Here is a 12,272-nt window from a genome sequence, read left to right as displayed (position 1 = left end):
ATTAGAGATCCTACTGTAGTAGCATCTATAATAGATCTAAGTGATCTTACTAATCCATTGTAATAAGTTTGAATTATTAATCAATCTGGTAAAGCATGGTGTGGACATTTTCTAAGGAGATCCTTAAATCTTTCTCAGGCTTCATATATTGATTCTCCCTCAAACTGACAAAAAGATGTAATATCATTTCTAAGCTTAGCAGTTTTCGAGGGTGGAAAATATTTAGCCAAGAATTTTTGGGATAGTTCTCCCCAATTTCTAATAGATCTAGGTGCTAATGAATTTAACCAAGCTTTAGCTTTATCCCTTAATGAAAAAGGGAAAATTCTAAGCCTAACAACATCATTAGATACTCCATTATATATAAAAGTAGCACATATTTCAAGACAACTAGCAAGATGTAAGTTAGGATCTTCAGTAGTAGGATCTTCAGGATCTTCAGTAGGTGTTCCTTCAAACTAATTATTTTGTACCATTTGGATAATAACACGTTTAAGCTTAAGTGAATTAGCAGCAATATCAGGATTTTGAATAGTTAAGTGAAGTTGATCTGCTGTTGAATTAGCATAATCTTTTAAAAATCTTTGTTGATTTTCGTTTATTTAATTATCTAAGTTATTCATCATTTCGTCCAAATTTTTAATTTCATTTTTTTATTTTCAAATTTTCTAATAGTATGTTCAAATTCCGAATCGTAAGTAACTAAACCTTCAGATCCAATATTCTGCATAAACAAATATAATTAGCAAGAAAAATTTCTTTAAAATACCCTTAAATATGTAGAGATTAAAAAATAAAAAATATATATATAATCAAAATAAATTATTTTGATTATATATATATATTTTATTTTTTAATCTCTAAATTTCTTAATTTACCAAATCTATTTAATTTACTGTTACCTTCCCCGACAACGGTGCTAAAAACTTGATCCTAAATAATATAGTTGTATAAAATTTATAAAGTTCACTCCGCTTTACAACGGTGCAAAAAATTTGATGTTGTATTTTATGAATAATAACATTAAGCACTTAATGTTGTCATTCTATGCAAGTATACGTATCGTTATAAAGTAATATAAGACTTTCTATTCAAGTCCCAAATATTGATCCCATGAGGAAGGTTTAAATTTGATATGTTAAATCAACTAGAAAATTCACATAAATAAAACAAAATTACTGTCACTAATTTTGAAAGTTTAAGATACTATCAAAGCTAAATTATTAACTACTGGCAGAATTTAAATGCAAAGTTTAAAATAGTAACTACTAAATTATGTTTATGTGATGAAGTTTTCTAATATGAAAAAGTATCTTTCCCACTACACTGAGTTTTTGGTGAAATGAGATGAAATAAATGGTTTAAATATGTATTGTGCCAAATAGGAGCAATTTTATTTCTCTACCCTGATTGAGTGTTATAGAAAATCATTGGTTAATCTTAGGTTTTGTTCTAAAATTCGTGGCTATCAATCCGTGGCTATGTTAGGAGGATACTAACTACCACTCCATAGCTCCCTCTTTCCTTCCTCTGAAGGCTAACTCCTGCTTTAGTTCTTAAATACTAAGATTGAATAGAGGATTTAAGTCTGTCTCCCTAAAAATCTCCAATTTTTTACCCAACAAAGTATATTTCCCTATTTATTTGCACTTAATTCCATGAACAAAATACTCTTTCATGGACTTAAATGTGATTCTCACTCTGTTGTAGAACTCATACTCCATTTCCCGAATCATATGTTTCACAACATATTTTAACAATTTAATTGGCCAGATCGAAAAGTAAATTAAGAGCGGAGTTGAAAAATCATCACACTTTGTTTTATATTTTAACATTGGGACATCCAAATTATCTCTTCATTTTACCATATCTCATAGTAATGAGAAAGATAAAGGAAACTACTCAAACTTTATGAGAAAGATACAACAAAACACAAATTTCATATATAAAAGAAAGTTCATACAACAATAATAAACAAACAACACTTATCTAAAACTCTTTCTTAAAGCAAATCCCTTGTAGCCTCCCTTATGAAATGTAGGAAGAAGAAATCTCTCACTTCTCTTCCTCTACAACACTCTTTAGAGTAGAATTCACACTTAAACTCGCCATAAAAACTCAAAATTATAAAGAAAATAAATGACTAATGGTGAGGAATGGCGTGGAAGGATGCAAAGGGGGTGCGAAGAGTGTGAAGAGGAGATCGGAGTGAGTGGAGGAGCGGGAAGAGAGTTTTTTTAATCTATTTTGGTTCTAAATAGAGCCTAGGGTCGGTTCACCAATAGGTGCATCCAAAAACTCTTCAAAAAGTGTCCAAATTCGCTGAATCTTCTAGAAACAGGGTCTGCACCGACACTAGCGTCGTCGGTGCCCATTCTGGCGCCAGTGGCCATTTAATTAACTATGTGTTCTCTGTCAAACGATGCTGTCGGCGCCCAGTCTAGCGCCATTAGCACTGAACAATTTTTCAAAAAATCCATTTTGACTCTAAATTTCATTCTTTTTGCTTCATTTTTGTTCCAAGTCCTAAAAATCAATAACCTACAATAAAACATGAATAATACATTCCATTAAAGTGCAATATTACCAAAAATGAGTATGAAATATGGGTCTAAAAATGTATATATTTTTTTGGTGTATCAACATCCAAGGTAAAGATATATCGAGTATTAATTGGCTTAAGAGAGTTCCAATTATTTTTAAAGTCGATAAAGGCATACCAGCCACCCCAACTCATCCTTAATTTCTCCTTCTGTGTCCATTAAAAAATCCACTTCAGGTGGGATATTCTAAGAGGGTCGCGAACTTATGTTTTAAGTGGTCACATCTTCTGCAAAATCCTTTTCCTTATGTAAGTGATCTCACTCTAAATAGATTAGTTTTGAAAAATTTACTGTGTCGACTGACTCTACAATTGACTCCACCATCGATTTAACCATCAGCTCTATAACATTCTTCGTCGGTGGTCCTCTCAGCTCCATAAGAAAGGCCTGACTAGTATAGCTCGTTGTCTCTATAAAAATGAACCCCTAATCGGGAGGATGGGCGATGAATGTCATCACTTCAAGAGGAATTTTTTATTTTCCCTCTCTGCACTGACTTGGCACACCTTCCTAAACATCGTGCCATCAGTCTTCTCACCAATACCCTAGTTATCTGCAACTAGATGAGGTGCATATATCATTTTTTTATACATCAACCACTCAATTGGGATCAGTTCATCAGCCATCATACTCTAAATAATTTTTTTTTAACAAGAAACAAAAAGAGTAATATCCTTACTTTCCAGATTCATGTCTAGCTTCTCATTGATCTTCTTTTTTACTATAGATGCATCATGCTCAGCCTGAAGAGCATCATAAGCCTTCTAATTGACCTCAATCATCTTAATATGGGTGTTGAAGGCAAACACAAAGTTGAGCACCCAAGATTTAAGTTATTGTTGGATGGATATCGGCTTCCCCTCCATTGTATTCGCCTTTAACTGTGCCTTAAGGGATACCTTTATCTTGGTCTTCGGAGGAGAGATGTTAGTCAACATTGTCTTGATCGGACAATCGTTCTTTATGCAAACAAAACTTTACTTGAGCTTTGTATCCGTCATCTTATTCTCAAGCTCTCAAAAAGGAAACTATACTGTGGATAAGAACTGAACCAATCCATTTTAATAAATTCAAAAAGCGAAGAGGTGGTTGAAGAGCTTGATCGACCATGTAATCCCCATCTAACCCATGAATATCATAAATTTCAATCGCAATGATTGAGTTTGACAACATATGGGCCAGGACGATCTAGCAGAAGCTGAAAATAACTCACAATCCTCACACAACATGAGTCAGAGACAGCCAGATTGATTCTCGTGTTTTGCCAACTTATCCTTTCTTATGGGATTTGATCATTCCTCCTTACCGACGACCTAGAGGCAGACAGAAGAGTAAACACATGGTCCTCCAAATATTCTCTAAACTCATCCTTACTCATCTTTGATGAGTTGAAAAGGTGGGCTATCACAAACTCCATTAGAGAGTAGTGGCGGAGAGCCATGTGTCAGCTAGAGAGAGAAACTATGATGGAAAATGTAAAAGAAAGTGTGCTTGTCACCATCAAAGGTCCTTCTATAAAGTCAGAGGAACCCCAGCCATCACAAAAAGGGTTAGATCAGATACGATCATCAGAAGATCGAAAGATTAACCAATGAAAAAATATAGTGCAAAAATCGAAGAGCTAAATAAAATTTATTAGTTCAATTTGATTGACATGAAATTAAAATAAAATGTGAAATATTATTTAATTTTTATTTGTTTAGTTAAAATGAAATGAAAAGTGATTCAATAATTGAAAACCAAATATTAAGGTTTAAAAAAAATTGAAATATATTTTGAAATCAAACTGAATCAACCAAGTTTGATCGGTTTACTTCGGTTTTTTGGTTTTGATAGAACAATGCGAACCCCTAAGGGAAAGAAGTAGCCCACAAACAGGTTCGAGGAAACCTTAGTCAAGACATGACCCAGCTGAAGTAGTCTTCAAAACAAGAACCCCCCTTGATCTAAACTAACTTATCCTATTAGACTCAGCCTAAGCATGAGAATCTTGCAATCTCTCTCACATTTCTACATGCTCTTGGGAAACACGAGTTCGAGGCAAATTTAGTTGAGATATGACCTAGCCGAAGTAGCCTTTGAAGCAAGAAATCTCCCTCTCATATTTAAGTTGACCTAGCATATCAGACTCAGCCTGAGCCTGAGAAACCGAGAATTTGTAGATCAATGAACATTTAATAGAGGGGCGCCACCATCTACTTCATCGTATAAACCTCCTCTTATACCTCTATTTTGCAAGATGACAAGGCATGTTTCTTTGATCACTGTCATATCCCAATATTATGCGCTATTAAGAACTAGATCTCATTCACACGACAAGCCAACATCTTGTGGTCCACCTGAATGTCTTCAACAATATCCTCACGTGTCTCCAAAGGGGCCAAGAGATCTTCTAGATTATCGACTCTCCCATCTTCATTGGCAAGCCAAGCATCTCATTTCATCACCCGCTGAACATCCCCTACCAATGCGATCAGAGATTTGCTTACATTTAAATGAGCAGAAGCATCTGTAACATGAAAGACCCAAGAGATTAAATGTCTGAGCAATGACAGAAGTCCCTAACTGGTCAGTGACCCCAAACACCTATGGCCATGATCATTTTTATCACTGTAAATTCTTTTAGGTGGACTCCGTACCACAACAAGGGAATTTAGATGTTTGTTGAGTGATTTGATTAGAAGATGTGTCGCAGTGACAAGTTGAATGATCGGGTCTTGGGTATGGTGACCGGCTGATTTGAAGATGAACCGGCTGATTTGAAGATGATTCCATCCTATTTTCCCACAATTTTCTTCCTTCATTCACCCTCATGATGCTTCGTGCATTTCTCCTCTACGAACATCCCATGGATCATAATCTCATATGGGATGTCAGTTTTGGACTTTGTAGGTTTTTCGATCACAAGCTCCCATAAAGCAAAAGGACGACTGCAAAGAAAGGTAGAACAAATGCTCATGCAAAGCAGGGCCACCAGAAAAGGAAAGGAGAGTGCAAAGCATGCAAATTTAGAGAGATGTCTCTACATCCTATTAATAGCATTTGATGGCTTGAAATTTAATGAAGTGTCAATCATTAAGGTCATTTAATAATAACTAATCTTTTGTTATGTTTAATTTTCTTTTAATATTACAACACAATCTAATAAGATACAAGAGAATAAAGAACTAAAATATATACAACAAAAACATTCTTGAACCAATCTTCCGTGAATTTGACGATTTCGAGCAAAACAAGTGTCAAAAGATAAATCTCAAGTGATGTCAGGGTGTCCAAAGCAAGAACTATTGAAAGACAACAGTAACTCAATCAGAGGTCGACCAAGCGGGTGATCAATAAAAGTCAATCAATCAAGGGCCAACTGATCTGAGGTCGATTGAGTGTGTGACGATCAGAAGGCCATCAATTAAGGACTGACCTACCAGAGGCTGACTGATCAAAGGCCGGCCAACAAGAAGATAACCTGTCATACACTAATTAATTAGTAGTCGACTTGCTTAAAAGGCTAAAATTAAACGATCAAGAGTCAGACGACTAAAAAGAATTAGGGGTATAAATATCATTTCACAATAATTTTAGTACCTTATAAAAAAAGAGCATTAAATGTAAAATGTCTTTTTTTTAATAAAAACATGGTATAGATGACTCTGAAGCTCTCTCTCTCTCTCCTTTTATGATCTTTTCACTGGATCTTATTCACAGACAAATATGAATTCAATAATTTTAAAAAAAATTAATTTTAGTACATAGGATGAATTAAATATCTTGAATATTGACGTGTTAATGACAATTTTTGTTAATTATCAAGTTATAATTAAAAAGTAATTAATACTAATTTTTAAAATATTATTGAAGTAAAATAATAATATGTTACTTCTAAAAATATAATTAAATAAGTTTTAGTAATCAATTTCTTTCTAAAATATAGGTCACATATGATATAAACCACCATTGAGCTTTAATACTAAGCATTTAACAAATAAAATTTAGAACAACAAACAAATTTATACATGAATATAAATAAACAAATTAGATTACACGTATTCAAGTTTGATTTATTTAATATTCATGGTTCTTAAAACATTTAAACTTAGTTTTTAAATCTATTTGTTTGGTTGGATGAAAATGAAATAAAGTGTAAACTTTTGGTGAATTTTAAATTCACCATGCCTTTCAACCAGTGAATACAACGCATTGCAACTTGTCGTTGACATTACAGGACAATCATCACCCATACTGATGCCTCTATCCATCCACCACCCGCCACCCGCCACCCGCCACCACTGCATCCAACCACCAACCACCAACCACCTACCGCCCACATCATTGCCGCCACCATCACCAAACATATTTTACATTAACTTTAATTTTCATTAAACCAAACAAATTCATATATTTCCTTTAAGCCAAAATAAATAACTTCAAAGTATTTCCAATACATGTAAAATAGTAATGCACTTAGAAGTTACACTTTAGTTCATTAGTGATGTATTTAGAATTCAATTATTTTGGCAGAAATTCAAATACATAACTTCACATAAATTGTCACCAACAGCTAGAACCACCAAGCTCCACAATCAAACAACATCAAAAAATTTCAAATACGTCACATTACTCGTACATTTTATTGGTTTTTCTTACATTGCTTTTTCAGCAAACCAAACAGCCCACATCTCAATTAAAGTGTATTCATCAAACACTGCATTTTTTTTCAGCTGGCCACAGCCAAAATCTTGGAAGTTCAGAATACATGCATGTCTTATCAAACCAAATGCATGCAGAAAAAGCCAATAGGGTCTAGCAATCTTCAATCTCCCTAGTAATAATAATAATAATAATAAGCATTTACACATACCAACAAATTTCTATGTATTAACATTTCTAACACCTAAACTTCACTTTTTACATTTATGCCACCAAAATCATTCATCTCCATACATCTTTCATGCAAAAAAAGGAGACTTGTATAAATTGAAGTAGACTTGTAAATACATAGGAATTGAGTGATATGAATGTAAATCTTTCTAATAATAATCATAATGAGATGAAAATCATAATCATAACAACAATCATAAGGATAAAAAAGCAATATTTGCAACTTTGCAACTGAAACCAAATTCCATATTTAGCTGCAATTTAATGTACAAAATGCATTAAAACTTGCTGCAGCTGCAATATCATGTACAATAAAAAGCTCAAATTACATTGCATAGAATCAAATACCAGGTTGACAAAAAATTCTAAAAAAAGATTGTGGCACTTACGTACGTACCATAAATCCGTGTATTTACATATCTAACACCAAAACTCTAATTTCTACAATTACACCAATTAAAAGCTCAAATTACACTGCATATAATCAGATACCAGGTTGACAAAAAATTCTTAAAAAAAATTTGGGGCACTTACGTACCATAAATCCGTGTATTTACATATCTAACACCTAAACTCTACTTTCTACACTTACACCACAAAAATCTTTCATATCACATCAAAGATGCCACTTTTTTAACTAAAAAAAAAGTAAATACAGCTTTTCATTCATATCTGCATCCATACACCCAGACCATGTAAACAAAAATAAGAAATTAGGGCCCGTGCCAATTACATAAAAAATCAACCGTATGAGAACTGTACTCGATCAATCTCTCCTTCAAAAGGCGCATGGCAGCTCCAGGGGAGAATTTTCTTGCAAACAGGAAGCAGGGTACAAATGTAACGTTGCATTTGCACCATTCGGTCCGTAAATCTGTCTCATAATATACATTGTTGATCCCCTGCAAAAGTTTAACAAGACTATTTAATTAAAATGAAGCTAAATGCTATGAATTATGGAATTATAGGTGATATAAGAAGACAAGGCGAGGCTAAAGATGTCATTGCAATAAAATGGGGGGAATTAGTTATATGATTAATTAGTAGAAGATTGCAAGTTGGTCCACTCTTTTATTCTATATTGCAATTTGTTCCCTTGTTTCGGAAAAGCAGGCTCTTCTTATCTTGAAAACAAGCAGCTCGAACTTCCCATTTTCACCAAACAAGCTATCCCAGCTGAGATTTTAACAGCAAGGATAAACATGCCACAAAAAAAGAAAGTAGATGCTTCTTGATAAATTGAAAAACTAGTAGCCACTAATTATACTAAACAAATTTTTACCTAAGCATGAAGGCGGAAAAGCCATAATGCAAGCAGAAGGTTCTTGATAAATTGAATTACTAGTGAAACTATGAACAAAAATGAGAAATCTAACGGCAGGCAATCCTTCTATGATGTTTTATGCACAAAAACTAAAACATGTATGTAATTTGGAAATATGGTTTTTTTTTAATTCTTTCTTTCAGAATTGAATAAAATGATTTTTGAGATAGCAGCAGCTGCAACGGCAGACAATGATGGCAGCAGCCAATTATAATTTTTATTTAAAAAATAAAAAAAAAACCACCAAGCATAAATGAAAACGGCCTCAAATAAATAGCATTAAATGTTTAAAAATTAAAATGCAGAAAGTATCTGTCAAAATATTAAAAGAGTGCTAAAAAACCAAAGAAGGGAAAAAAGGTCACAAGTTAAGATCATTTCGATCAAAGTACTTTAGAGAAGTTTCACATTTCACACTGGAAAATAGAAAGCCAACCTGCTTATCATTGTGTAAGGAAAGAGCAGAATTCTCAGAAAGCAACATCTTATCAAGGGTGATATGATGCTGTGAGAGGTCCGCCTTATCCTCATAATAAAGAAGTTCTTTAGTATCAGGGTCAACAGCCATAATAATTTCATCATTCCCAAGACGGGTTTGATGTGTCAACTTTGAGGGCTTCGAATGTTTGATGACCATGGTCATTATAGCAAGAGGGTCCTTCTTCCTCCTGTCTTTGTGTTCACTGAGTGCTTTGGCTAAGCTCATGTTGCTGGGGGGGGTTGGGGAGAGGGGTGATTCAATTCATTTCATGAATGTGAGTTTTACAATAATATTTGCCTTATTGTATTTTAGTATGCATATCTTCCAAACCTTGTCCTTCAATCTCATTATTTCCAACTTCTTGAAAGCTCCAAAGATCACTTGCAATGAGCAGGTTTCAACGAGACTGTCTACTTTAGGTGTTAGGAAAATTAAACCAATAAGATTGATTAAAACAATTATCATAAACTAAATATAATGTTTTTCCCCTCTTATGAATCCTCTTCACATGGTAGTAATGATTTAGACGACGATCTAATACTCCTATTGTTTCTAGAAAAGGAGTAAGGAGTTGCACTAAACACCCAATTTTTTATTATATTACTTGTGAAAAATTTTTCCCAAGTATCATGCCTTTAATAAAAATTTTCTAGCTTGTAAGAGAGAGAGAGAGAGAGAGACAACAACAACAACAAGCCTTTAAACAAGCCTTTATCCCACCAAGTGTGGTCGGCTACATGAATCATTTTTCTCCATTGCATCCTATTGAGTGTCATATTTTCATTTAATTCTAATAGAATAAGATCATCTTTTATTACAATATGCCCAAGTCTTTTTAGGTTCTACCTCTACCTTTTTTTACTTCGATCAAAGCTAAAACATCTACTCTCTTAATCAAATCGTTAGATGGTCAACATTTAATGTGACCAAAACATCTAAGACGACTCTCTCTAATCTTATCCGCCACTAGAGCTACACCAACCCTATCACGGATATATTCATTTAGAATTTTGTCTTTAACATCAGCCTTCTCATCTCAGCAACACTTACCTTTGCTTCTCTTTTGAAGGCCAACATTCTGCATCATAGAGCATTGCAGGTCTCCCCATTTTATAAAATTTTCCTTTCAGTTTAAACAGTACTTTTCTATCACACAATAGGTCTGAAGCATTCCTCCACTTCAACCAACAAATTATAATTCTATTAATAACATCCCCATCTATATTACCATCATTCTGAACAATAGATCCAAGAAATTAAAACTTTTACACCTTTTAGTGATTTGATCATCCATAATTACAACTCTGCCACGAGAGACTACCTCTACTAAATTTGAATAACATTCCATGTATTCAATTTTAGTTCTACTCAAACGAAGGCCTTTACACTTCAAAATAGACCTTCATAATTCAAATTCTTCTGAATTCTTTTTCTAGTCTCATTTACAAGAAGGATATCATTAGCCACAAGGATACACCAAGGTACATCCTCCTGTAAATGTCCAGTAAGTGCATCCATAACTAAAGCAAAAAGATATGGGCTTAAAGCTAATCCCTGATGTAGTCCAACTGAAATAGGAAAACACTACGTCAACCCTACTATTCTAACATAAGTAACAGCTATAGTATACATCTTTTTAATGACTCAAAAATAAGTCATATCAACACATTTTTTTCTCTAGAACTCTCTAAAGGACTTCTCTTGGAACCTTATCGTAAGTTTTTTTTCTAAATCAATAAAAATTAAATGTAGATCCTTCTCTCTGTACTTTTTCATCAAACCTCTTAATAAATGTATAACTTTCATAGTAGACCTGCCCGTCATAAATCCAAACTGATTATCAGAAATTTTTGTTATCACGTCTTAACCTACATTCAATTGAATTACCCTCTCCCAGTTGACACATCAACTCAATTCCTCTATAATTAGCACACTATTGTGCATCCCCTTTATTCTTAAAAATGATGACCAAAATACACATCCTTCATTCCACAGACATCTTTTTAGTTTTTAAAATAATACTAAAGAGTTAGGTAAGCCAAGAAACTCCCAAATCTCCTAAATATTTCCACACTTCAATGGGGATATCATCAGGTCCTACTGATTTTCCACAGTTGGTTCTCTTTAAAGCATCAACTTCTTTTTACTAATGCAATCATAAAAGTAAAATATTTTATTATTATTAACGACATTAAGATCACTAAAGTCGATTATATTTTTGAAAACTTCATTGAAAAGTTTATCAAAACAGCTCACCTATATGTTCTGAATATCTTCTTCTAAGAAAAACACTTTTTATTTTCATCTTTCATATACTTGAGTTAAATCTTTACTTCTTTTCTCTTGTTTGGTTAATTTATACATAATTTTTTCAACCTCTTTAGTATCCACTCTATTGAAAAGATCACTAAAAGAAGAATTTTTAATATTATAAATTGTTCTCTTAGACTCCCTAAGGACCAACTTATATTTTCTCGATTCTCTAAGCTTTTACATTTAAATCAATTTTTATAACACAATTTATATTTTATCTTTTCTTCCACATTATTATTCCATCACCAACTATTTTTATTTATAGAATTTTTTTTCTTTTGATTTTTTAAGTACATCTTTTGTCACTTGTTTAATCGTGTTTGTTATTTTATCCCACATAAAATTTGTTTCTTCATGAACATCTCAAATCTTGAAATCTTGCTTCCTCATGAATATCTCACAAATTTACTTTTTCAGGAACATCCCAAATGTTGAACTTAATATGGTTCTATCTTCTTTACAAAACTAATTGGGTTGGAGAAATATCAAGGAGATTAATGGCTTAGGTTTTAAACTTAATCACTCCAATACATATACATATATATTCAATACATAAAATTTGCTCCACGTGAATTTGTTTCTAGCTGCTCAAGAAGCCAACAAGTCAAGTTTGATTATTTAACAAGTAGTAAGTTTACTTCGAGCTCAATTTTATGGCTCAATGAGCTTTTGGCTT

At 33.1% G+C, this 12,272-nt stretch overlaps 1 protein-coding gene across 1 annotated transcript in view; it reads right to left on the bottom strand.

Moving 5' to 3' along the window:
• Nucleotides 1-4,665: 4,665 nt before the first annotated feature.
• The window catches only part of LOC110036799, a 29,601-nt gene continuing 21,994 nt past the window's right edge, over nt 4,666-12,272 (bottom strand). The window contains exons 7-12 of the mRNA XM_020741326.1: nt 9,239-9,418; nt 8,225-8,380; nt 7,245-7,318; nt 5,412-5,533; nt 5,051-5,112; nt 4,666-4,743 (exon numbers count right to left, since the gene is read on the bottom strand). Of these exons, the coding sequence (XP_020596985.1) occupies nt 4,666-4,743; nt 5,051-5,112; nt 5,412-5,533; nt 7,245-7,318; nt 8,225-8,380; nt 9,239-9,418 (672 nt within the window). The remainder of the gene's footprint in view (nt 4,744-5,050; nt 5,113-5,411; nt 5,534-7,244; nt 7,319-8,224; nt 8,381-9,238; nt 9,419-12,272) is intronic.

The sequence above is a fragment of the Phalaenopsis equestris genome, unplaced genomic scaffold, assembly GCF_001263595.1.
Source record: "Phalaenopsis equestris unplaced genomic scaffold, ASM126359v1 Scaffold211012, whole genome shotgun sequence".
Taxonomy (NCBI): Eukaryota; Viridiplantae; Streptophyta; class Magnoliopsida; order Asparagales; family Orchidaceae; genus Phalaenopsis; species Phalaenopsis equestris.
The sequence above is the reverse complement of the archived record's forward strand: the minus strand, read 5'-3'. Positions and strand labels throughout refer to the sequence as shown.